At 35.4% G+C, this 25,237-nt stretch overlaps 1 protein-coding gene across 1 annotated transcript in view; it reads left to right on the forward strand.

Annotated features, from left to right (window-relative positions):
* The window catches only part of PCDH15 (protocadherin related 15), a 743,572-nt gene that overhangs the window by 451,921 nt on the left and 266,414 nt on the right, over positions 1 to 25,237 (forward strand). The window contains 1 exon segment of the mRNA XM_032608284.1: positions 3,934 to 4,066. Coding sequence (XP_032464175.1) covers positions 3,934 to 4,066 — 133 coding nt within the window.

Below are 25,237 nucleotides of genomic sequence, written 5' to 3' on the forward strand. Positions count from 1 at the left end.
TCTTTTTATTCATATTTTATTTTGTTCTTAAAAACAAAGTGTTATGGATGAAGTTTTATTCATGATATAAATAATTTAAATTGATCGTAATATTATAGCCTGATCCAAAGACTTGAAATTTGTGATTTCATGTGAGATAACATCCTTCATTGCAAACCAAGGATGTTTTATACTCCCCACAGAAATACACATCAGATAACTAAAATGTCTTCAGTTTACCTCCCACTTTTGTTCTTGTAGGATGTGGGGAGAAAGGACAGGCAGATTTTGAATACAGAAGCCTTGCCTTTTAGTTTATCTGCTGTTGCTAATTAACTTCATAACCCTGAATCTGTCACTTAATCTTTCTGATTTTATAATCCTCTTTTGTAAAATGGGAGTTAAACTAGATGGTTTCTAGGGTCTTTTAAAATCATACGATTATCTGAGAAGTTAAATCACCTCTCTTGTTCTACTTTGACCTCATGACCAAATGCGAAATAAAAACTTTATGATTTTTATGTTTAGAAATAGAGAGTTATCTACATTATACTGGCTATATTACAAAAATAAAATTGGTATTATATAGATTCTCAGTTTTATGCATTTAAGACTAGCTATAAAATGTAATACAAAGTGTTCACATAGAATTTATTATAATTTATTATTTACCTCATGACTGTCCTGTTTTATTATGTGCTTGATCAATGCTGTTGAATTACTACTATTTATTACAGCATTAATGATATCATTTTATTGTTAATACTCTTGGCATTTCGTTTTAGGAAAGCTAACTCTGACACTATGCTGACATCAGGGATAAAAAGGAGATAGCATTTTAGAAGGCAATAGTTATCACGAAGGTTAGTGCTTATTTAAACACATTGTAGGGAAGTGTCAGGATGTTAAAGATGAAAAATGCAAGACCTTGAGTTATGATCTTCCCCAAATAACTCTAAGATCCAGAAGTGTGTGTTTGTGGGGGTGGGGGACATGATTAGCAATTCTAGCATTTGAATTACTGTGGAAAAGAGCAAAGGAAGCAAAGGAGTAAGGGCAGATGAAGGAGATGGTCATGTTGGACCATAGTTGTTCACTGTCTTCTGCCTTGGGGATAGTCTTTTTGTTTTGCATTTAAAATTTTTCTTCTCTGTGGCAAAGACACAAGCTTCATCTGAGTTAGAGGTCCTTATTGTAGTGCTGTGGATATAAACAGTTTAGCCCTCTAAAATGGGAAAATATTCAAAGGGGGAAAAATAAGGAAATATACAAAGTACAATAAGTTTAGTACAAATTATAGTTTTAAGAGCAGAAAGAGACCCATATTCTGGTAAAGATTTTATAAAGTACTCCACATCAGTAAGCTGAAGTTCTAAATATCAAAAGCAGGAACGCTCTAACTTTTTGAAAAGAAGCTTTGAATTTGGGGTACAGGTGTGTTCTATGTCAAAAAGAAAATGTTAATCAGTGAGGGAATCTCTTGCCTCCACGCTTATTAAGGAGAGTTTTAGGTCAGTTTGTAGAGGAATCCCCTGGGCTCCTAACTTAAAAAGCAGGTGAGTCTACATGCTATACTTCCCATGAACTTCTGGGACAACGGTCTTCTGAATCAAGTGTGTGTGAGAAAAACCTTGTATATCCATGGAAAATGTAGATTTGTGGCCCCACATCAAAAGATTCTGATCCAATATGTCCGAACCCTAACACTACCACACTCCACTCTGGGGAGGCAAGAGGGGATACTGTGCCTGTAGGTTTTTAGCCAAGAAAAGTGAAAAGATGCGATTAAAATGTCTAAAATATTTTAAGGGATGTTGATAAGGTAAATATAAGCTTATTTAGTTCATTCCACAGAATAGAATAAGAAGCCTTATTTTGAACAGTTAACAATAATAACTGATAAATTTGTTTTTCTTTGTGTGTATATACTTATATATACATACACACGTGCACACACACATAGACACCATACGTATAATCTTATTTAGTCCTTATGCTAATCTTAATGTTATTATTATTCTTAATTATCAGATGGAAATGGTGAAACTGAAAGAAGTCAGTTGCCTATGATCACACGTGGTAGCATAAAAATTCTAACCCAGGAATGTGTGGTTACGAATCCAGTGCTCAACGTCACTCAGCTACGATTATTACCAGTGTGGTATAGGGTAAATGTTATAAGACTTATGCATAGAGAATATGCTGGCAGCAAAAAGGAGGAGATTTATAAAATATTTAAATCACTTGATAAATAACAGACACTAAAAAAAGTCAGGATTATGAAGGGTAATATCAGCAATAGTGTATATCTTGGGATGGCTGTTGGAACCAGATCACCACCTGGGAGGATAATAGGCCCACCTCATATTGACAATTAATGTATTCCTACAATATGAGAGTGGGACTCTTTGCACACTAAATTTATAACTTGCTGATATTTTTCTTTTTCATCTAGCCATTATAGTACCTATAAGCTAAACTTAATACCTCTAAGTTTATAAGCAGCATTTCATCATCCATTTTAATCTACTTTAAACATTTTATCCTTAAAGCACGAGTTGTAAAACAAAATTGAAAAGAAAAGCAATTATATTTTGGTTAATTTTATTGGCAAATTTTAATAATGAGATAAAATGAGAGCAAGAAAGAATGCAGATACTTTAACTGATTATGAAGTCTAAGAGATTTTAATTTAAAATGAGATTACTTTGGAACAATATTGTGATGAATTTAAGTATGAAATTTTTTTAAAGTCATTGCAGCTTTTTAGAGGTGCTTAATATTCTATAGGTATCTATTCTACTGAGAATATGATCAGAAACAATTTGGCCTTCGGCATAATATAAGGTGATAAGCTAAAAAATCGTTTTCAGTGCCTATGATCTGTATTTCTCTTAAGGGCTTTTCAAAGTAAACTATTATAGAATAATAATCTCAGAAAAATGTTTTTGGTGACCGTGTCTTTTAATTGATGCACTTAATGCAAAGAGCTTTGGGCTACTTTAAGAAAATTCTAGCCCCCAAATAGAAATTGTAAGAAATGTGTTTTGAATAAAAAGGCATGATTTTGTTAAAATACGTTTAAAGCATACAACTCAGGCAGTGGTGGTATGTGCTTCAAGATAGAAGACTAATTTTGTAAATTCGCAGGTCTCATTTGATATATTTTTGCCAGTGTTTCTTCTGTACCAGCCTTGAACATCTTCTTCAGCTTTTGCTGTGTAAAGAAATTTCAGAGTTTAGACATACCAAAAAAGGTGATTATGTCAATGCTAATGTTTTTGTCCTTATAATAATAGAATATATTTTTATCCCTCAAAAACAATGCCCATCAACCTAAGGCTTCAATTAAATCTAGTTTCTAAATTTTTATATTAAACTCTTTAAAGAAGACTTAAAAACAGATTTGGTTTTGTTTGCAACTATTTTATACAATGATTACTTTATGATCCTGACTCTTGATATGCATTTCATTAAGCCATTGATGTCAGCAACAAAACTAATAAAACACAGCCCATATTTTGTTTTTTGTGTTATTTTAATCAATACTCTCTCTGCTGGTTTAATAGGAATAGAGCCCCAAGACCAACTCTTATTACCAGATATTTATAGAATATTTTTTTGCTATTAAAGAAGCATTACAAAATAAAGTCAGAAGTTAATTTATTAGCTTTATTTGTACAGCTATTCCTTTTTAATTCACACTATTAATCTAAGTAGGAAAAACATGTACCTGAGGCATTTTTTTTCCTTTTACTAAGATAATTTCATAAAAACATCATCTTTTGGTGGTAGCTTTATTTTTCCATCCTTTCATTTTGAATTATTTTATTATTTCCCATAAAAATTCAGAATTTCCTCTCCTGTAAACCCAATAACAGAATATCAAATTCAGTCTGTCATTAAATGTGATGTAGATTTTTACCCCTCTTGTTTGCTTCTCTTTCTCTGCAGGCACTCCATCTGCACTGTGTACATTGAAGTGCTTCCTCCAAATAATCAAAGCCCTCCTCGCTTCCCACAGCTGATGTATAGCCTTGAAATCAGTGAGGCTATGAGGGTTGGCGCTGTTTTATTAAATCTACAGGTATGCTCCTTATATATGTATAAAATACTAGCGACAAAAATAAAATTCTAGCGACAACCTTGAAGGCTAGTGGGTTTATATCTGTGCATGGCGGGGGAGAAAACCTCACATGTCTGTTTACACTCTAGTGAATGAAAATTCCATCTGGAAAGGAAAGCAGGGATAATATGGATGGTGGGTTTTCACAGCTAATCTATTCTATTGATTGCCACTGTTGAAGAACTAACGTTAGCTGGCAGGGATTAGCTGCAATCATTACAAGAGATAATGAAGGGATTGGAAACATGCACTTGAATATTTTGTACTTTGCATCCAAAGAGTCTGCAGCTGACTATTATTTTCTGTCTCGGATTCCTTTGCCCCAGCAGGATTTATTTTTGCTGCAGTGTTCTGTATAGAAAATGACTTTAGATTCACCGGCTGATGGTAGGCATTCTATTGCTGAGGCAGACAATTTTCTTCTGTGCCCATGGGCGAATCTTGTAATTGCTGTGCCTCAGTTTATTTGTTTTGATGAATGGGGTAGCTTTAGGTGATATTTCCATTTGCAGCTCCAGATTCATGGGCATATGAGTTACTTGCAGAATCATAGCTTGATTTTCTCAATTTATACATTTCTAACCAAAGCACATTTGGCCAGAAAATGCTGCACTTTCAACTGAATCTACAGCTTCAAGTTGGGCTACATGTGATGTTGATAATAACTGTCACTTACCATAAAAATCACAAGGACCAGAACATGACATATTATTTTACCTATGGATGTTCAGAGGACGGAGGATTTATCATCTCCTGGTGTTATATGGAAATGGCAGGAGGTGTTGACATGAGAATTCAGGAAGCTGGCCTTGAAGGTTAAGAGAGATTTTAAATGTGATGATTTAAGAAAATCCCAGCATCGATCTTTACCATCAAATGAGGTGACACGAGGCATCTTGCTCAATGTCATCTGAATACAGACACCCTCTCACTCAAACCCGGATGATATAAAAATGAAGATTCCATAGAATGTTTGTACTAGAAAGAATGTAAAAAATAATGAAACATATCAACCTCATTATCTAGATGTGGAAAGTGAACCTTACAGAAATTAAATGAGGCCTAACTCAGCTGATTGAATTATCATTATTTCCAAAACAAGGTTCATTCCATTATATCCCACTCATTATCTGAGGCTGCCAAAAATTTGGTTGACATTACCAGATACTTCTCTTTGCCTCTGCTCTCGTATTTATTTTGTTGCTTTTTTCCAGGCAACTAGAGAGAATTTGCTTTTGTTGTTCATTTACTATTAAAAGATGGGAAACAAAATTATACGAAAGTAGACATATTAGTAATAAGGAAATTTGGGGGATTTTAATGGTCAAAATAAAAGAAAAAACCTAGTTTCTTTAGGAGGAAGAAAACATTTAGTTAAGTCATGAAAATGATAAAAAATATGGAAAACCAAATATGAAGACAAGTACCTTTATAGAATAATGAAAATCCTTCTTTACATATATGGGGATTTATTTTGTTTAAACAAGAAGAAAAGAAAAATAAATCTTAGATTTGTAAGTTCAGGCCAGGAAATTTTACATGTTTTACGTTTAAATATTTCTTAAAAATGTGCCTTTGTATAATTTAACTTTCTATGAGTAAGATATATTTTTACCTGTAAGCTGGCTCAGGTTTTGTTTCAATAAATCCCAGAAATATCTAGGTACCATATTATAGGAGACTAATTCTACCTGTGAGTTAGAGATGAAAAGGAGTTGGCCTTTTTCATATCTCAAATATCTCTAGTACAAAATCTGAGAAAATACTTGAAATGACATTTCTATTCACCCTTTGTGCTTCTGGTAGAAGCAAAATAAAGGGTGCCAATTACAAAGTGGCAGTCTCTATTAGAAAGAACTAGGGTGATACCATCAAGGCATTTTTCACAGGCCACCAACCATACACTTTTGCTCCTGATCAACTGAGACTGAATTTAAACTAGTGACCTAAAAGTTGAAAAGCTTCCATCAAATTACTCTTCCAAAGACTTGTAATAACAGAATGCATTAGACGTACTTCTGGCTACATCCTCTCTTTTTCACACACGGCACTACCCACTGCTGACTCATAGCTCAATTTAGAAAGACAAGATTTGTGGGGAAATATATTTTCGAAGATAACAGCAGACTGACTTCAAAATAATCTGTTTTGACTGAGATCAAAGTGGTTTCTTGGGGCTTCCCTGGTGGTGCAGTGGTTGAGGGTCCTCCTGCCGATGCAGGGGACGCAGGTTCGTGCCCCAGTCTGGGAGGATCCCACATGCCGCAGAGCGGCTGGGCCCGTGAGCCATGGCCGCTGAGCCTGCGTGTCCGGAGCCTGTGCTCCGCAACGGGAGAGGTCACAACAGTGAGAGGCCCGCGTACCACACACACACACAAAAAAAGTGGTTTCTTTTCAGAGAATAATCCTTGTTCACCCCCCACTTCCTTTCCCCTTGTAGGTATTTTCCTTTCATTCTATCTAAAAGTTGTTTGGGAGGCTGTGATTTTCCTCAGCCTGTTAAGGCTGTTTTGCCTGGCTGCTGTATTGATGGCATTTAGTGGAGGAAAATGTTACCCATTTAAGAACTCTTAATTTTCGAACTTATGCTGATCAGTGTTAGTATTAGGTGGGTTTTTTTCTTCCAGATTTGGTCACATCTTGCTCTTAAGCATGCTCCTCCTTTGCAATTCTGACCTGCCAGTGAAGCCTGTAAGACTGGTGTGCTGGAGCCAGAGCGGGCTCTGAGATCGTGACAGCAAGTTGTGAGCATTTCTCCCCAGCTTCGTGTTGAGTTGTGTCACATTGATAGCTTGCAATTGGCCATGGTGGGTGTATTTATGCCACAGAAATTAGCAAATGCAATAAATCAGTACCCTCCAGTCCAGAGCCAGTTGTTAAACTTTTACCATAATACCCCTCTATATGGAGCCAATTTCCTCCAAGATTTAAATCACTAAAATGTGTTGACTCCAACAGCTTCCTTCATCTTTGTCCCTTGAAATTTTGATCTACTCTCATCACTCTAAAGATGAGCCAGTGCTACCAAATAGCACTATGTATTATACCCAAATACAATAAGTCTCAGCTTTTTATTTATCTTTACAAGAGCATTGTTTCCATCCAAGTTACCCTTATAATCTATGGCTCACATTCTCTTTGAGTGTTTGACTCAGCCCTATTACCATTAGAATAATCCTCCTTTCTTACATACAGAATCTTCTTATACCATCACCATCATTCTCATACTCATATGATAATAATAGTTATATAATAACACTTAAGTGTAACTTAATGGGGCAGGCACTATTTAAGTTGTTTCCTTATCGTCTCGGTAAGGACAGCTAGGTTTATATTATGCACACACACTCACACTCAAAATTTCAACAATTTATAACTGAAAAGTTTATTTCCTACTCACACTGTTATGTCCATCATGAATCAGTTCCAGCTCTGTTCATCATTTTCACTCAACTTCAGCCTTTTATCTGTGGCAATGTTGTTCTTTTGAGAGAGTGAAAAAAGAGGCACAGTAAACCATATGCCCTCTCATAATGTTTCTCCCAGAAGTGACACAGGACCCTTCTGCCCACATTTCATCCACCAAACCAAGTCACAAGGCTGCTAGTGGGTTAGTCATGTGTAATCCTTCCACTAGAGGCAGACACTAATTACATGGTTAAGTCTGATGTCAAGAGCCATGACTGCCTTTCGTACAGCTTTTGCTTTCCAAGTTACTTACTGCAAACAGGAGTTTTGCTAAATGATTCACTACTGCCTAACATGATTTCCCATCCTTACAGCATCCAATAACAGTTTCCTCACTACCTTCCTCTCTCTTGATGTCACTGCTATTTATTTTTTGGGTGTTTGTTATGGCACACTCCACTTTTAAGTACTAAATTGTGAATCAGTTAAAATAGCTAGGTTTTTATTGCCAAATTTCACATTCTATGCCTATCACTAGTTGGCAGTGACTGTTACAAGCTACAGCTCAGACTGATGAAACAGCTTCTGTCTAGAATTTTACTGATCTCTTGATTGAGGGCAATGCTTGCTGTGGAAAATAGAACACAACACAACAGAATAAAAAACAAAACCTAGTTATTTGCTGTTACCCAGGAGTGATGCGTGTAATATCTATCCATATATTTTCTCCCCATAGCCAAAGAAATTCACATGGATACTTCTGAGTTAATAGGTCAAGAATGTATAATCTTCACATAGGCAAATAATTCCACAAGTTCATGGTAAAATTCAGCGAGGCAGGGATGTCTTATTTTCCCTATGAAGGGACTGCCAATATTTTCAAAATATTTATTTTGAATACTAAAATATATAAATAAACAAATATGTATACTTTAACATGCATGTTTTCCCATTTAATTTTTATAGAAACCCAAAGCAATTGGATCTATTGTTATCATCATAACTTTACAAATGCAGAAACTGAGCCACAAAAAGTAAACGGGCTTTTTTTTCAAGCTCATTGGGCTAAGAAGCCGTAAAGATAGGACAAAATCCTAAGAATTATGGTTAAAACATTTATGTGCTTACCCACTGTGCCTGTGTACTTGAAGTATCCCTGCAAGTTCTCCATTTTCTGTTCTTTATCCTACTCAAGCTGTTAGGGGACAGGTACTCTTTCCACACTGAGGCCACTTTATGGTTTGGCTGATAACCATTGTTCAATATTCAGAAGTCTCCATCTATAATCACCCTCACCCCTACCCCAACTGCAGAATATTGCCTATTTCACTTTCCGGACAAAGAGAAAATATATATGCTCCTTAAAATCAGCTTACTGATAAACAATCTTTTTAGAAATAGTTGATCTGTGCATATTTCATATAGTCCATTCTTAAAGATGGAAGGTTAAAAGTTAATTGTCCAAATGCCAAATCCTGTGCACGTCTATTGTTTTAAATAACAAACTAAAACATACATTTAAAAAATTTTGGTTGGGGCCTCCCTGGTGGCGCAGTGGTTGAGAGTCCGCCTGCCGATGCAGGGAACATGGGTTCGTGCCCCGGTCCGAGAGGATCCCACATGCCATGGAGCGGCTAGGCCCGTGAGCCATGGCCACTGAGCCTGTGCGTCCGGAGCCTGTGCTCCGCAACGGGAGAGGCCACAACAGTGAGAGGCCCGCGTACCGCAAAGAGAAAATAAATAAATAAAAAATTTTGGTTGATTCAGTAGAATTTGACAAATCAGAATGTTTTATAAGTTCTCTTAATTCAACTTATTAATTGTCCTTGTTTTCTACCATAGTATTTCTCAATAATTTATTTGCTTTTATTTTTAAGTTTTTGCTTATAACTTGTGATTACAGTATTGAAAGTCAGTTACCTTAACCTGCTAAAAAAGTTATATCTCTTCAACATATGTATAATGCATCATGTCATTTGGTCATGTTGGAGAGGAAGAAATTTTCTTTTACCATTCCAGTTCCTTCTGGCTGGTCTGAGAATTAAATTGACATGAGACAGATTAATGGGAGAGAATCAAAAAAAAATTTAATAACACTTATACATGGAAGAGACCCAGGAAAACTGAGTAACTCACCAAAATAGCTGAAACTCTCATCTTAAATACCATCTTCAACTAATGACAAAAGAAAATGTTGGGGGTAGTGGTTTGAGACTTCAGAGAGGAGGAAGGCTATATACATGGATATGGAGGAGCAAATGTTTGGTAAATAAATGTTTGCTGGATGAGTCAGAGACAGTGGGACACAGAGAGGAATTTTAACAGACTTTGCTATGTTCGTCCCTGTCTACACACCTAGCTCGTACTATAGTTATTGATGGGGGTAGCTTGCATCCTGGAACAGGTCCTCTGTCTACATTCTTTTAGGCAGTTAGAGGGAAGGTCAAAGGCTCTTCCTGAGTTTTTTGGGTCTTAAAAGTAATCAACCTAAATTAATACTCATGCCAATGAGACACAACCTGGAGTGACAAATTTTGCTCCCCTATAGCCATCATTGACCCTAATAAATAGGCCAATATTATTAGATATTATTATCTTCATTATCTGGCAAATGAGGAAACTGCACCTCAGAAACAGCAAGATTTGTGAGCCAGAGTAGTTTTTTTCTGTTTTAGCTCTATCTACTATATCACAATATTGTGGGCTAGGCTATAGAAAAACTATTAAATTTTATTCTTTTCCCATTTTTTAGGGGGTGGATATGTTTTATATTACATTAGTTCTGTGTTTTCTGAAGGTTAATTTTATGGTGTTATATGAGGGTAAAAAATACTAAAGTTTGAGAGAAGATATGATTTAGTATAATGGTCTCAGGAAGAAGTAGTTAAAGGAAAAAGTAATTGACTGTTATTATCCTTTCTAACATAGAGGATATAGAATAGAATTTAGATTATAACCTGGATAAAGCACATTTGAGGAAAAAAAAAATTAAATTCGTAGATTCTACTTCAAGGAGTTATTGGTTCTTGGTAGAATACCATCCAAGGGTAGGTAGGAGATACCCCAACAGTCTTGGAAAACTTCACCATAGAAATAGATGAGGGTAAATTTTTTGGTGCTCCAGTGTTTAGTAACTCAGTGTTTCTCTTAGTCTTAGACTAAGAGAAGAAAATACGTAAGAAACAAAGGGAGATTGACATCCCGTTCTCTAATTGAATGGCTGATTAGACTTGAGTCAGTGCATTTACAAGGGAAAGGGCATTGGAAGGAGATGTCACGATGGAGTGGGCAGTCAGCAAGAGGGCATGAACTGCTCCCTTGAAGACTTTTTCCAGCGTTGTAGGTGAGATGGATCCTGCCTAGGTCCACACATTTCAGAGTTGAGGCTTTTAAGTATAAATAAAAACTAAGGGGGCTGCAGCATGTGGAGAAAAAAGCCATGTACACCAAGATATACAGCAAGAAGCCACCAACTGTGCATTCTGTAGAAGATACAGAAGAATTTCTCAAGGTATGACCAATTCCTAAGATGGCTGCTTGGGGCCGTGTCCCTTAACAGTGGAGTCTGTTGGCACCAGTCCACGATAATTTGGTGCAATCCAATACAGGCGATTCTTTTATTTCCTTCTCTAACCTTTCTGTTCCCTCATCAGAGTGATATTGAAAGGAAGAAAAATTAATGAGTGAGAAGATCACATTCTCCTCACTCCAAGTCCCCAGAAACATAATTTGTTTTAAAATAAAGAGGAATGCATCATACAAATAAAAATGAGACAGTTTTGCTAAGTAAGAGTTGTAGATTTAATTGAGACATTATTGATGAAGTTAGCTACACACCAAAAATGGAGGTGATCAATGCAATAGCCTGATAGCATCCTGGAAGAAATAAAACCAGTTAATTTGTTACCCAAAAGTTGAGATTCCTTATTTGATCTGAGTGTAAGGATTATGCAAGTCTTAACTTCTGCACCTACAATGAAAGAACAGGGGAAAAAAATATTTAGGAGATATCATGGAGGTGCAAACCTGTAGCATTTGGCATTTAAAACAATCAACTCTGGACCTGCCTCATTCCATTCCTAGATTCCTAGTTGTGATACTCTCCTGCATTACTAGTTGAGCAAAATGATAAAGTGTATTATTTTCAAGGCCTTGACATTGCTTCTAACATGGCTTATTCAAGATGGAAAACCTAGTTCCTTTCATACTTCTACAAATAATCAAAATATCCATTTATCAGCAATAAGCTTATGACTGACTATAGAGAACAAATCTTAGTTATGAACAAGTTTGAATCAAATGATCCATTCACCTGTTGCTGGTAAGGTCATACCAAAGGAAAGTTCAATTACACTTTGCAAAATGGATAACAAACATATATATGGAAATGGAGTAAAGATAAGACCCTCTTTGCATGTTCCTGTAAGGGTGAAGGATTGGGATTAGAGGAAAATAAGTGTTGGCAATTGTTCCTTGATTTAAAACGTCTTTCTCCTTGCCCTCTTTTTTTTTTGCTACCAATTCTCTATTTTATTGACACATGGACATATTTCTGAAAATGAGCAGTGGTAGAAAAATAAGTGACTTGAAGTGATGACAGTGTTTGATTTTTTCAAAAATAAAGAACAGATGTAGTAGAGCACAGATTGACAAACTATAGCCTCTGGGCAAAGTGGCCTGTTTGTATGCCTGGTAAACTGAGAATGTTTTTTGTTTTTTTGTTTTTTTTTGTGGTATGCAGGCCTCTCACTGTTGTGGCCTCTCCTGTTGTGGAGCACAGGCTCCAGACGCGCAGGCTCAGCAACCATGGCTCACGGGCTCAGCCGCTCCGCGGCATGTGGGATCTTTCCGGACTGGGTCACGAACCCGGGTCCCCTGCATTGGCAGGCGGACTCTCAACCACTGCGCCACTAGGGAAGCCCCAGAATGGTTTTTATATTCTTAAAAGTTTGTTAATAAAATATAAACAAATAAAAGTGAAACAAGAAAACAAAAAAAATAAAGAATAATATGAAGAGACCACAGGTGGCCTACAAGCATTTTAATGACTTAAGGGAAAAAAAAAGGTTTCTGACCCTGGTAATACACAGTTGAGTATCATTCAAAAACAAAACAAGCAAACAAATTAACAAAAAGTCCATTATGTTTAAATAAAATATAAAAAAGAAAAAAAAATGTAAAAAATATTTTGCACCCCTAAGACTTAGTGTTAGTTTAGTATATTGAATTGAAATAAAGGATCATTTATTTAAACTGTGTCAAAATTCTCTGTTATCTGCTCTGGGTCTCATATTAGCTAGTTGAAAACAGAAGCAACATTAGTTATTAAGGTATAGTTCATATATATAAGTACCTATATTAGGTCAATACATAGTTATTAAATAAAATAACAAGGACTAGCTTATCCTTTGGTATAATCAAAAAACAGAATTTTAAGAGCTTGGGAAACGGGGGAGGTTGTTGTCTTTTGGGTAGGGAAGCAAAGATTAAATGAGATAGCATGTGAACTGCATAACTCAGTACCTAAAATGAAAAAAAAAAAGTTCTTAACTAATAGTATTTTTATTCCTATTCTCCAAGAAGAATGAACATTGCCATTTTTGTTTTTCAGTTAACTCATACTAAGGTTTAAGATTTAAGATTGTAAAAGCAAGAAGGTACTGAGCACTTGGAATAATGGATAGAAAAGTGAACTATCAAATGTGGAGGAATGGATATGTTACCAAACTTGTCACCTGCACAGGTACTGGGGGTCCTAGCCCAGCTGAGACCCCTTGTCTCGCCAGGGAGGTTCTTTTTCTGATCACATTGGCATAGCCAATAAAGAAAACAAAGCTGAGACTGGAACAGCACAAGCTTTATTCAGCGGCCAAAGAATGGAGAAGGGGGAACTTAGTTTGCAAATCAATTTCTCAAGCCAGTTTGAGCAGAGACACCATATATATTGGAGGGTCGAGGTAAAAGGTAGGGACATGGAAAGAGTGGGAGGAATATTCATGACTTATCCAAGAACAGGGTTGTGGTTTGGACCTGGAGCTGATGCAATACTCCTTTTAAGTCCTTGTATGGGCTCTTGCAGTCATTGTCATGGCAATTGTCTACTGTCATGGTGCTGATGAGTATGTCATTTACCATACTAATATATTACAATGAGCATATAATAAGACTCAAAGTCTACTGAAAATCAAGTCTTCTACCATTTGGGGCCTGGCTGATTCTAAGCAGTTCTTATTTTGCTCTTTGCAGCTTCCTCCTGAAACTTAGATAAGAGCAATTGGTTTCCATTCAAGGGAGGGGCAGGGGTATGATTCTGGGGCAACAGCTTTGGTAACAGATACAATCCAAAGAATATATTCACCTACTTTATGATTTTACTAGTTCCTCCATTGAGAAGGAATGATCACTTGTGTTTGAGAACGAAGTGAAACTTAGGAAGCCCAAGAGATAGGTGGCTAAGACATCAATATTAATAATAATAGCATCAACATCTACTTTTAACTGAGTGCTACTATCAGGCAGGAACTACACCAAGCACTTGAAAGCTTCCTCATCTTTCATACTCCCAACAAAGCAGTAACTTTTGTAATGTCAAACAGAACCCTGTTGCCGAGTGAGGATTCCATCTCTTCTGATATAGAGGCTATATACTATTATTCATTATTCTATTCTGCCTTTCCTAGAGATTGAAGTTCATTTATTTCTTTCAGTTGTGCTCAGACTTACAAACAATTCCTTTAATAGCAGAGTAGATCTACCCACAAGGCTCATCATTCTTTTCTTTCTAAGGTGTGCTTGATCAGCCTTGATTTTATTTTCTTCTCTTTGCTTCTTGATTCTTTACAAAAGTGAAGGAAAATATTATACATGTAATGTCCATTGACACTGGGAAAACTTAATTTAACTACTGCTTTAAACTTCTGGTTCCACTTATCAGTGAACTGACTGGCTCTGGCAGCTTGAACCACTTTTCCTGGCTTTTCCTTCCTTGAAGACTGCAAAGCAAGTAAAACAGCTCAGACACAAATAGTAGGAAAACAGTAGAAGGTGGTGTGAAGCAGACCAAAAAATAAGATGTTGCCACCTCTGATCATCTGAGAAAAAAAACATACATTTTACTAATGAAACTACTTGGGTATAAGTGTAAGATGGTGCTTTGGTCAGCTTGCAACAGGCATTTTCTTTTCATCTTTAGCCATTTTTCTCATTTTAAAAATAGTTTCAGGGGCTTCCCTGGTGGCGCAGTGGTTGAAAGTCTGCCTGCCGATGTAGGGGACGCGGGTTCATGCCCCGGTCTGGGAGGATCCCACATGCCACGGAGCGGCTAGGCCCATGAGCCTGCGCGTCTGGAGCCTGTTCTCCGCAACGGAAGAGGCCACAACAGTGAGAGGCCCGCGTACCGCAAAAAAAAAAAAAAAGAGTTTCAAAAAGCTGTAGAATTTAAACTATATGCTTCAAAGAATTAGTATTTTTCATCCTGAAGGAAAATTCATGCTGCCTTGATCTCACTACAGAATTGATCCATTTCCAGAACAGTATGAATGAAATACAAGCCATCCCTCTGCATTAACAGGTCCTGTAACAGGTGCTAATTTGTTTTTCTGATATGTTTGAAACGTTCTAGAAGTTTTGAGAGTTTTTTCTTTTTTTTCCTTTTATTGATGAATATTTCTTGTAAAATAGGATATATTTTTCCCTTGAAGATGACGCAGGAGTTTATGATTCATGAATGTTTTGCAGCCGAATGTGCATGAATCATAAGCCCTGTGCTGTAGATTTTGCAGTGTCATTTATATTATGGGGATCACTTTGGATACATTTTCTGGAGATTTGCTCTTCTGTCATCTAAGAAGCTTTTCTTTGAACATTGATGTGTTACTATATAGATTAACACTGGAGATTGTACTGAAAGATGGCTATTTCCTGTTCAATTTCATAATATATGACTTATTCTATTTAGTAGGTTGCCCTGATTTTCCTAAGTGTGAGGAATAAAAAGCTCATTCATTTTCCCCTATATTTTTATTTCATATAGTAGAAAATACATTTTTTTCATCTTTCCTTTTACTAGATTTCAGTACATGATGATGGATCTTTCATCATTAACATTATCTCAAAAGAATAATGTCATAGAAGTTGAAATACTTGGAACACTGATATTGGTTACCTGATTCCAAAGTATAATTTATAGTTTATATGGAGAATAGCATATATAAATAGATAGGAAATAGTTAATATATATTTTAGAGAGAGAGAGAGAGAGGTCTCAATGCCAAGCAACCACTGTTTGCAAAAATTAAATCTGATTTCTAGTGTAAATTTTTCTCTTTTAAAGCAGATGTTCTGATATGTTTAAGTTTCAAAAAAAAGTTTGATGTCCTTGACACTAAGGTATGTCTATTATCTAGGGATGATTTTTCATCTCTAGGCATTCAAAGCTGCCAAAAGTGAGGAAAATGCATTTTTTATGTATTCTCTATTCACATATGTATCTTCCTCTTCCCAAGGCATAACTTAGCCTCGTGTAAATCTTCCGTAGACAACAATATGCTCATAGGCATGAAGCCAGAGAAGTGTCAGAAGGAGAATCCTAGGTCTGATATATTTAAAATAGCTATTTTCTAAATCATTTTTTCTTTGATCCTTCCTTGCTTAAGAAAGAAATAAACCTGATTTTTAAAAATGTGAGATTTTGCTCCAGAAGAGATTAGGTTATGACTTAAATTTATATTTTCAGTGGAGTTAGACTTCTTTCTCTGACCTACACTCTAACAGGAAGTAGGATACATAGGAAACGGGTAAAAATTATCTTATTTTCTGCTCAAAGAGGACTGATATCTTATAAAACTTGTTATGGTGCAAGAAATAAAGTCATATTCTCAAGTTCTTTTGAAAGTAATTAAGTACCTAAAATAAATTAATAAGCTGAAATAGTCTTTTCTGATATCACTGAGCTTCATTAAGCAGAGGTGCTGTGGATGGTGGGACAGGTGGACGCAGGTGATGTTCTGTGGTTTGTGTTCAGCCTGGAGGCAAAGATTCACGGGCAAGGAGAACAGCTTTATTTTGGCACCTCTCCTGCTCCGTATTTTCATCAAACACTTGAATGAAGACTTTTACAGCCTTTCATCACCCCATCTACCAACCTCTTTGCACCTGTATTCCTGTGTTTTGTTTTTAATCCTATAATTAAAAATGAACACTCCTTCTTCCTATCTAAACCGTTTCCTTCACTTGCATCCTATATCAATGCTTCTAAAGCCTCTGTAATGAAAGATGCATTTAAATAAACTATTTAAAAAATGAAAAAAATACAAGTAGCAAAGAATACAGCCTTTTTTTTTTTTAATTAGATTCAACAGATAGTAAATCACCTGGGCAAATCACTTAAAATTTTTCTAAACTACTCTAAATTTTACTCTGGAGAAATTTATTCTACCTTTTTTGTATCATCATGATCCCCAGTAAGCACTTTGCAGAATGACACTGCTCCATAGACCATCCTTTGAGTAGAACTGGCTACAGTTTGCAAGGCCCAGTTCAAAATAAAAACACAGCACCTTTTAAGTGTGTGTCCTTTGTGCTGACCTGAAAGCACTCCACTAGATCATGTCCATTGCTCAAGGATATTGCTCAAGAATCATCCTTTTACCTTGCTGCATGTAAGAGTCTCTTACTCTATCTGATCATTTTCACTAACATGAAAATCTGATACAGTAACTCCCAATTAAAGACAAAGCAACAACAAAAAATGTCCTTGATAAACCATTCTAGCCACTTACCCATTTCTGTGTTTCCCTTCCCTGCAGAAACTTCTCAAATATGGTATCCATACTTGCCTGGAGAAAGTCATCATCATTTTCTCTCTATTCTTTCTTGACCCCATTATAATCAGAATTTTAATAACACCAATCCATTGATATGGCTCTTTTTGTGGTCTCAATGCTCATTCCATTGTGAAATCAGTTCCTCATCTTACTCTATCCATCAATAAGATGTGATAGAGTTAATAATTCCTTTCTTATTTAGAAACTTATTTATTTGACTTCCAGTACACCAGTCTCCTGGGATTTTTCCCCACCTTCCCTGGCTGCTGTATCCCAGTTTATTTTGATGGTTCCTCTTCATTACCCTGACTCTTAACAGTTAACATGCCTCAGGGCTCAAACTTCTAACCTCCTCTTTTCCTGTTTATAGTCACACCTAAGGTTATCTCATCTGTTCTAACGGGTTTAAATTGTTATATGCTCATAAATTCTAATTCATATCTCCAGCTTAGCTCACTAAAACTCTAGACCCGTGTCCAACTATAAGATATATATATATTAGATATTAAATAAGATTAAATACATATATATATATATATATATATATATATTAGATCTTAAATAAGAATCTCTCTTAGGTTGAGTTTCCAGAGAAGCAGACTTTGAGATAAAGATTCAGTTGTAGGATGTTTATTGGTTTGGAATTAACTCCTGTGGAAAGGGGAGGAAGAAAGCAGACTTAGGTTTAGGGAGAAGTTGAGCTTCAATGCAGTCCCAATAAAGACTTCCACTGACCCCCCTTGAAAGCTCTAGAGCTGATATTGGCCTTTATATAAAGGTAGGCCTTTTATATACTTGCATTAGTCAAATACAGTTTGCCTCAGAAAGCAATCTGACCTTGGGCAAGGAAGCTCTCTTCAGAAAAGGCATTGTTGGAAAAGAATATAAAAAAAGAATGTGTGTGTATATATATGTATGTGTGTGTATGTGTGCGTGTATCTATATATCTGAATCACTTTGCTGTACTGCAGAAATTAACACAACATTGTAAATCAACTATACTTCAATTAAATAAAAGAAGAAGAAGAAAAGGTATTCTCTGAATAGTACCGACAACTGAAGCTTCTCAGTAGGCAACATTTCCAACATATAGGGGAATAATTTCTTTTTTCTTTGAAGGGAGATTTGAGAGGCATATCATACTGTTATCACAGCATCTCAAAATTAATGTATTCTCTACTCAACACCTGGTTCTTCCCCTAATTCCAAGAAAACAACTGGTCCTCTTTCATTTTTCCTTCTCAGTAAATTGCATCCTCCGTTGTCCAAAATCTCAAGCCAAAACCCTTCAAGTCATCTGTGACTTTTCTCTTTCTCCATAGCCCTCTCTTATTTCCAGTCAATCCCAAAATATCTCCAGAGTTCTGTTTGTTTTCACTCTTATCGCTTTCTTCCTGATACTAGCCACCATCAATTTATGCCTAGATTATTGCAATTGATTTCTACTGGACTTTAACCTCACCCCTCTCTGGTCTATTACTCACACAACAGACAGAGTAATTGTTTGAAAAATTACCTAAAATAGCTTCACTTCTTTGTGAACATCATCCAATGGATTCCCAAATGACCCAGGATAAAAGATGATGTCCCTGTGACACCTACCTGACCTGATTTCCTACTTCTCATCCTCTCAGCAATTCTATTCCGGTCTCATTGACCTCCTTGCACACTGCCTGACTCCTGCCTCAGGGCCCATTCACTTACTGTTTCCACTGTCTGAAGTTCTCTTTTCCCAGACATTCACATTCTTCCCTTCCTGTATGTTTCCGCTTGATTCTCCCTTAGCAAAATGGTCTTACTTGAGCACCTTACAGAAAATAACAATAACTGTCTCACTGTGCTTCATATCCACTTTACCCCATTTGCTTTCACTCTGCATGCACTCTTACTTATTTATTATGTCAACTGTGCCAAATATTATATTAGGTCCACAGTGACAGACTCTGTTTTATTCACTGTTGTATCCTCAGTAACTAGAACAGTGCTTGGAATATATACTATGTAATCAATGAAAGTCTGTGGAATGTCAGGTGGATCTGATTTCAAGAAAGGCTCTTAGAACCAAGGTTTCAGACAAGTGTCATCAGTCTCTGGCAGTTTTGCCCCTTTGTATTGCTTAACTCTGTGTAGATTTTATTTTCAGGCAGTCTATAATTAGGGCATAGAGATGATAAAATAACATTCTTTTTCTTTTTTCATCTTATTCTTGATTAAATCTGAAATGAGGACTTGGGGTAATGCAGCCTCAAGATGAGGTAAAGGGGAATAAATGGATAAAGAGTTTTGTGAAAGAAAAGATACTGAAGTAATGAAATGTAATATACATCCCCTAGAAATTCCAAAAACATTAAAACATAATTTAAAAAAAACCCTGCTTGAATATATTTAGAAATGGAAGGACAAATTTCATAAAGATTCATTTTAGCATTTCCTCCAGAGATTTTTTTTCTGGTTCCAATAATTTTATGCCTTTACGAGTGGTTTACTGCTATGCTTTTCTAAACAAAGATGTGAGTGGCAGAGTAATGCAGAATTAACCAGCCCAAGATTTTATGGCTGCCAAAACTGAGAAACCCTGGCTTAGAGGAATATGGTCACCAAAGCAATAAAGTAGAATATGAGATCTTTATCTCTAATGGAATTTTATGGACAACCATAAAGCCATTGAGTGCAGTAATAAAGCCATATTTTGCAGAGCTGGGCAAGAGACATTTCAAATTGATCTTTTTCCCTATTTACAGCTATATTTCTAATCTTTACTCTTATTTCTATCATGTTTTTTCTTAAAGCCATGGAGGACTTTCTAGTTTTCTAGGTAACAGTCAATTGATACTCCTTGGTCTCTTTTAATCGTATTTTATAGAAATGGTGAAGACCTACATCCATCAACAGCTTCTTATAGACAATTTTTAAACAATAGTTTATAACTTTAATAGAAAGTGATTTTCATTTACTTCATGCCAGAAGACTGTTGTATGATCCAAAGAAAAGTCTGCAATTTCTAAACCTGCTTGATAAAAAGAGGGTTTTTTTTGTTTCTTATTTTTGGTTTTTCTTTTTAATTAACCAGAAGTAAACCATTCTGCTCTTCCTAAGAGTCAAATAAAAATGGACTAATTTGAAATATGGGCTTGAATGTGGAATACTTGCTTGGGCAACTGTTTGAAAGCTACTGGTATTTTAATAGCAGTGATCAGTATTACCTTTAGTAACTTAGCAATAAATGATCCTCTTTGCTGTTTCTTAAATAAACCTCAGTTTATTGCATGCCTTGAAGCTGTTTATTTCTTCACATACTAACAGCTATTGTTGATTAAGGCTTAAGTATGTAAATGCTGTTATTTTCCTGAGATTCTGATAAATAGAAAGGAACAAGAACAGTGTTCCTGAGATATACTCAATAAACAGCTAATAGGTGTCAGTTTTCTAGGAGAAACAATAGGAGATCCAGTTGATGTTGAGAAGTGCCTATGGTGAGTCTATGCTTAACTACCAGGAATTGGTTGATTTGGAGCTAAGAAAACAATTTATTTTAGGTTAAAAAAAAAAGGAATTTGTATTAGAATAGTTACCTAAGAAAACTGAAGAATTCAATATCTCCTGTTCTAGTTTTGAATACTTTATATTTCACATGGATTCACAAAATCCCATAACAGTTTTAAAAAGGAAAGAAAAAGTCTTCATTTCTGTAGTCTTCTCCACTTACACACCTGCCTCACTCATGCAAAAGAAAAAAAGTTAAAATAAAAATTCCAGATTAAGAAGCATCTTTCAGAGATAGAGGCAGACTTATTTAATAATAAAAGTAGGCTTTGCAACAGACTTATTCCCTACAACCTATCCCCATATAAAAGTAGTTCAGTTTTGATTTTGATAAACTAATGGTTAGACAGAGCAGCAAAATTTGATTGCCACTACAATTCTCCTAACTTAACCAGCATGTGCTGGGTGATTTTGAATACAAGTCGCCTTTGTGAATCAAAAAGAAAAATTCAGAGGTGTGCTACAAGTGGAAATGCCCCAGATGTTTATGCTTCCTTTTCCCTTGTTTAGTTTTATTTGTACAATTATTATGTATATATTCATAAATGCAATCATATCCATACATTATATTAGTTCTTTTTATGGCAGCTTTCTTTTATATTTTCTATTTTTGCTTTACTTTCCATTCTCTGTCTCCTTTCCCCCAGTTAGCTCTCCAGCACTTCCTCATCATATAAATCATTTTAACTGGTATGTTTCGATATTTTTCCATCATATCATGGTCATACATAATTATATAAAGCACAAATTTGTGTATGCATATGTTTACATATTCACACATAAACTACATACATAATACATATATGTGTTTTGCCATTGTCATAAATATGTGTATATTTATTTTATGTTAAGTTTTCTTTTAAAATAATATACACTTACAGAAAAAAATGTAAAAATGGTACAAAAACATTTGAGACTAAGTTATCAGCATGATGTCTTATGACCACCAAACACAATTTCTAATTTCTATAAAAAGCATAGTCCCTTATATATAACCACAACAAAACCTTTAAAATTAGGAAGTAACTTTGATACCTTACTACAATCTAACCCTCTGACTCCATTCAACTTTTGCCAGTTGCCCTGATAATGTCCTTTATAGCAAAGTGACCCAATCCAGGATCACAGGTGACCTTTAGTTGCCATGCCTCTTTACTCTCCTTAATCTGAAACAATCCTTCCTTGATGCTTTTGAAGATTGCAGTACACTTATTTTGTACAGCTTCCCTCAGTTTGGGTTCATTGATGCTTCTCATGAATAGGTTTAAGTTATAAATTTTTTTGGTAAGAATATCACCAAGAAGAGATGCTGCATCCATCTCACTGAATCCTATAAAAAAAAAAGTTTACATGTGTCCCATTACTGGTAATGTTACTCTTGAAAACTTGATCAAAGTTGCATCCGCCTTAAAGTATGTTGATGACTTACCTTAAGATTATATAAATGTTCTTTCCTCATTCATTTTCACCCATTATTTTAAAAAAACATTGATGTTCTTTAGCTGAATTATTTTTACAATTGTTGGCAAATTATGATTTTATAATACCATGATGTCTTCTACATTATGAGTTGGCATTCTACTATGTACAAAAGCTTTCTTTTCCCCGCATGTATTTATTAATTTATTTATTGATATAAATATGAACTCATAGATTTCTGTTTTATTTGAGGAGTATAATCATTACTGTAATTATTTATTTTGGTGCTCAAATTATTCCAGAAGTAGTCTTGATGAGCCCATTTAAGCAGGTTCTTGTGTTCTTTTAACATATCCACATCGCTCTTTGAGCACTTAGCTATTTTCTAGCACAGAAGATGTTCCAGACTCATTTTATACTTTTCTTATACCAGTACTGGATTTAACCATTTCTCTAAAAAGCTCTGGTTCCTTTAAGTGGGAAATAGCATTTATAAACTAAGTACTGGGTGCACAGAATATGCTATGAGTTGTTATTGGGTATCTCTGCTTCCAGGCCCCACTCAATGGACAGAGCAAGGCAATATATGTATGTATATAAGACTGCATGTATGTATATGTTCAAAAAATATATATACACGAATGTGTGTATGTATATATATATATATATATGTATGCACACACAAGTATGTGTGATATATGCACCATACTCATTTGCATCTATGTTAATTTTATATTTACTATATGTGTATATATATACATATACATATATACATGTTATGTGTAATATTATGTATTATAAATTTTATAGATTATAAAATATATATATATATATATATATATATATATATATATATCCATTAGTTCACACTAATAACTCTGAAAATGGGAAACCTGGCTCTTACTACCTTCGGTACATTACTTACTGAATGTAACCAGTCTTCTGTTTCTGACCCTCATTCTGATGCTCCCCTCACCCTTTCACATTCTGACATCACCTGCCTGCCATTCCTCTCCTTCCAACAATTCTCATCCTGCTTGGATTCTGAAATCCTGTACAGGGCCATGCAAACACCCTCCTTCCTGAGTTCAAGCTTCAACACTTCACAGCATCACTTCACAAGGCTTGCAGCTACCACCATTCGCTGAACTGTTGCCTTCTTCATTCCACTTATGTTGACATCCCACTGTAGACTGATGTCCCACTGTGTCCTTCTTGTGTTTACAGCACCATAACCCTACAACACAGTCCCCCACAACAGGCCATACAAATGCTCTAATAACCCTCTTTGGGTTTTGCAACCACACCGGGCCACCACTCCCACACTGACCCTCTCACAGAAGCACTGCTAATTTCCCTTGGGCTCTGACATCCCATTCCAGCTGTTTGAATGCCTGCCTTTGCCCCACTTGGGTTTGCCCCAAGCCTATACCAGGCTGCTGTGACAACCCTTTAACAAGAAATATTCCCTTTGCTCTATTTAACTTCCAACGCCCCACTCAATCTCTGACTCCCCATGTCGGTCACTGCCAACAATGTTTTGTTGTTCTCAGGTGACAGCTTTTCTACTTGTCTTGTTAAATTTATTCCTAAGTATTTTATTTTATTTTTAATTTTATTAAGTAGAATTTTTCCCTTAATTTCATTGTTGATTGTTTATCATTGGTGTATAGAAATACTGCAGATTTTTAAAATTGATCTTGTGTCCTACATCCTTACTGAACTCATTTATTAGTCTAGTTGTTTTAGTGGATTCTGTAGGATTATCTATTTAAAAGATCCTGTCATCTGCAAATGGAGATAGTTGTGCTTCTTCCTTTATGGATGACTTTTATTTCTTTTTCTCTCCTAATTACTCTAGCTAGTACTTTCAGTACTTTGTTATATAAAAGTTTTGAGTAGAAATCTTTGTCTTATTACTGATTGTAGGGGGAAAGCTTTTAGTCTTTCAACATTGATGCTAGTTGGTAGTTTTCCATAGTTGTCCTTTGTCAGGTTGAGAAAGTTCCCATATGTCCCTAGTTTATTAAGTGTTTTTATCACAAAAAGGTATTGGATTTTGTCATTCTTTCTCTGATTCTTCTGATATGATAATTTTTTCTTTATTTTATCTGTGTATTACATTAATTGGTTTTCTTGTGTTGAAGCAACTTTGTATACCTGTGATAAATCCTATTTGGCCATTGTGTATAATCATTTTTATGTATTGCTGAATTTGAATTGGTAGTATTTTGTTAACAGTTTTTACTTCTGTTTTCATCAGCTACACTGATCTCTGGCATTCTTTTCTTCGGGTACCTCTGTTTGGTTTTGGTATCAGGGTAATATAAACTTTATATAATTAGAAAGTGTTTTCCTCTGTTATATTTTGGAAGAGATTGTGAAGATTGTGTGACTTCTTTAGATGATTGGTAGAATTTACTAATAAAGTCAGTTGGGCCTGGTCTTTTCTTTATGGGAAGTGGCTTTTTTTTTTTCTTTTTTAAATACTAATCCAATCTTTTTACTTGTTTTTAGGTCTATTCAGATTTCCTTTATCATCTTGAATCAGTTTTGGTAATTGTGTATTTCTAGGAGTTTGTTCATTTCATCTAAGTTATTTAATATGCTGGTAAAATTTTTCATAACATTCCCTTATAATCTGTTTTATTGCTCTAAAGTCAGTAGTGATGCCCCCTCTTCCATTACTGTTATTAGTAATTTGAGTCTTCTCTCTTTTTTCTTAATCAATCTGACTAGAGGCTTGTCAATTTTGATCTTTTCAAAATACCAACTTTTGATTTCATTGATTTTTTTTCTGTCATTTTCCTACTTTTATTTCATTAACTGCCACTCTAGTTTTTATTATTTCTTGTCCTCTGCTTGCTTTAGTTTTATTTTGCTCTCTTTTTTCACTCTCTTAAGATGAAAAGTTATTGATTTGAGAACTTTTCCCTTT

Source organism: Phocoena sinus, chromosome 16, assembly GCF_008692025.1.
Source record: "Phocoena sinus isolate mPhoSin1 chromosome 16, mPhoSin1.pri, whole genome shotgun sequence".
NCBI classification, from domain to species: Eukaryota; Metazoa; Chordata; class Mammalia; order Artiodactyla; family Phocoenidae; genus Phocoena; species Phocoena sinus.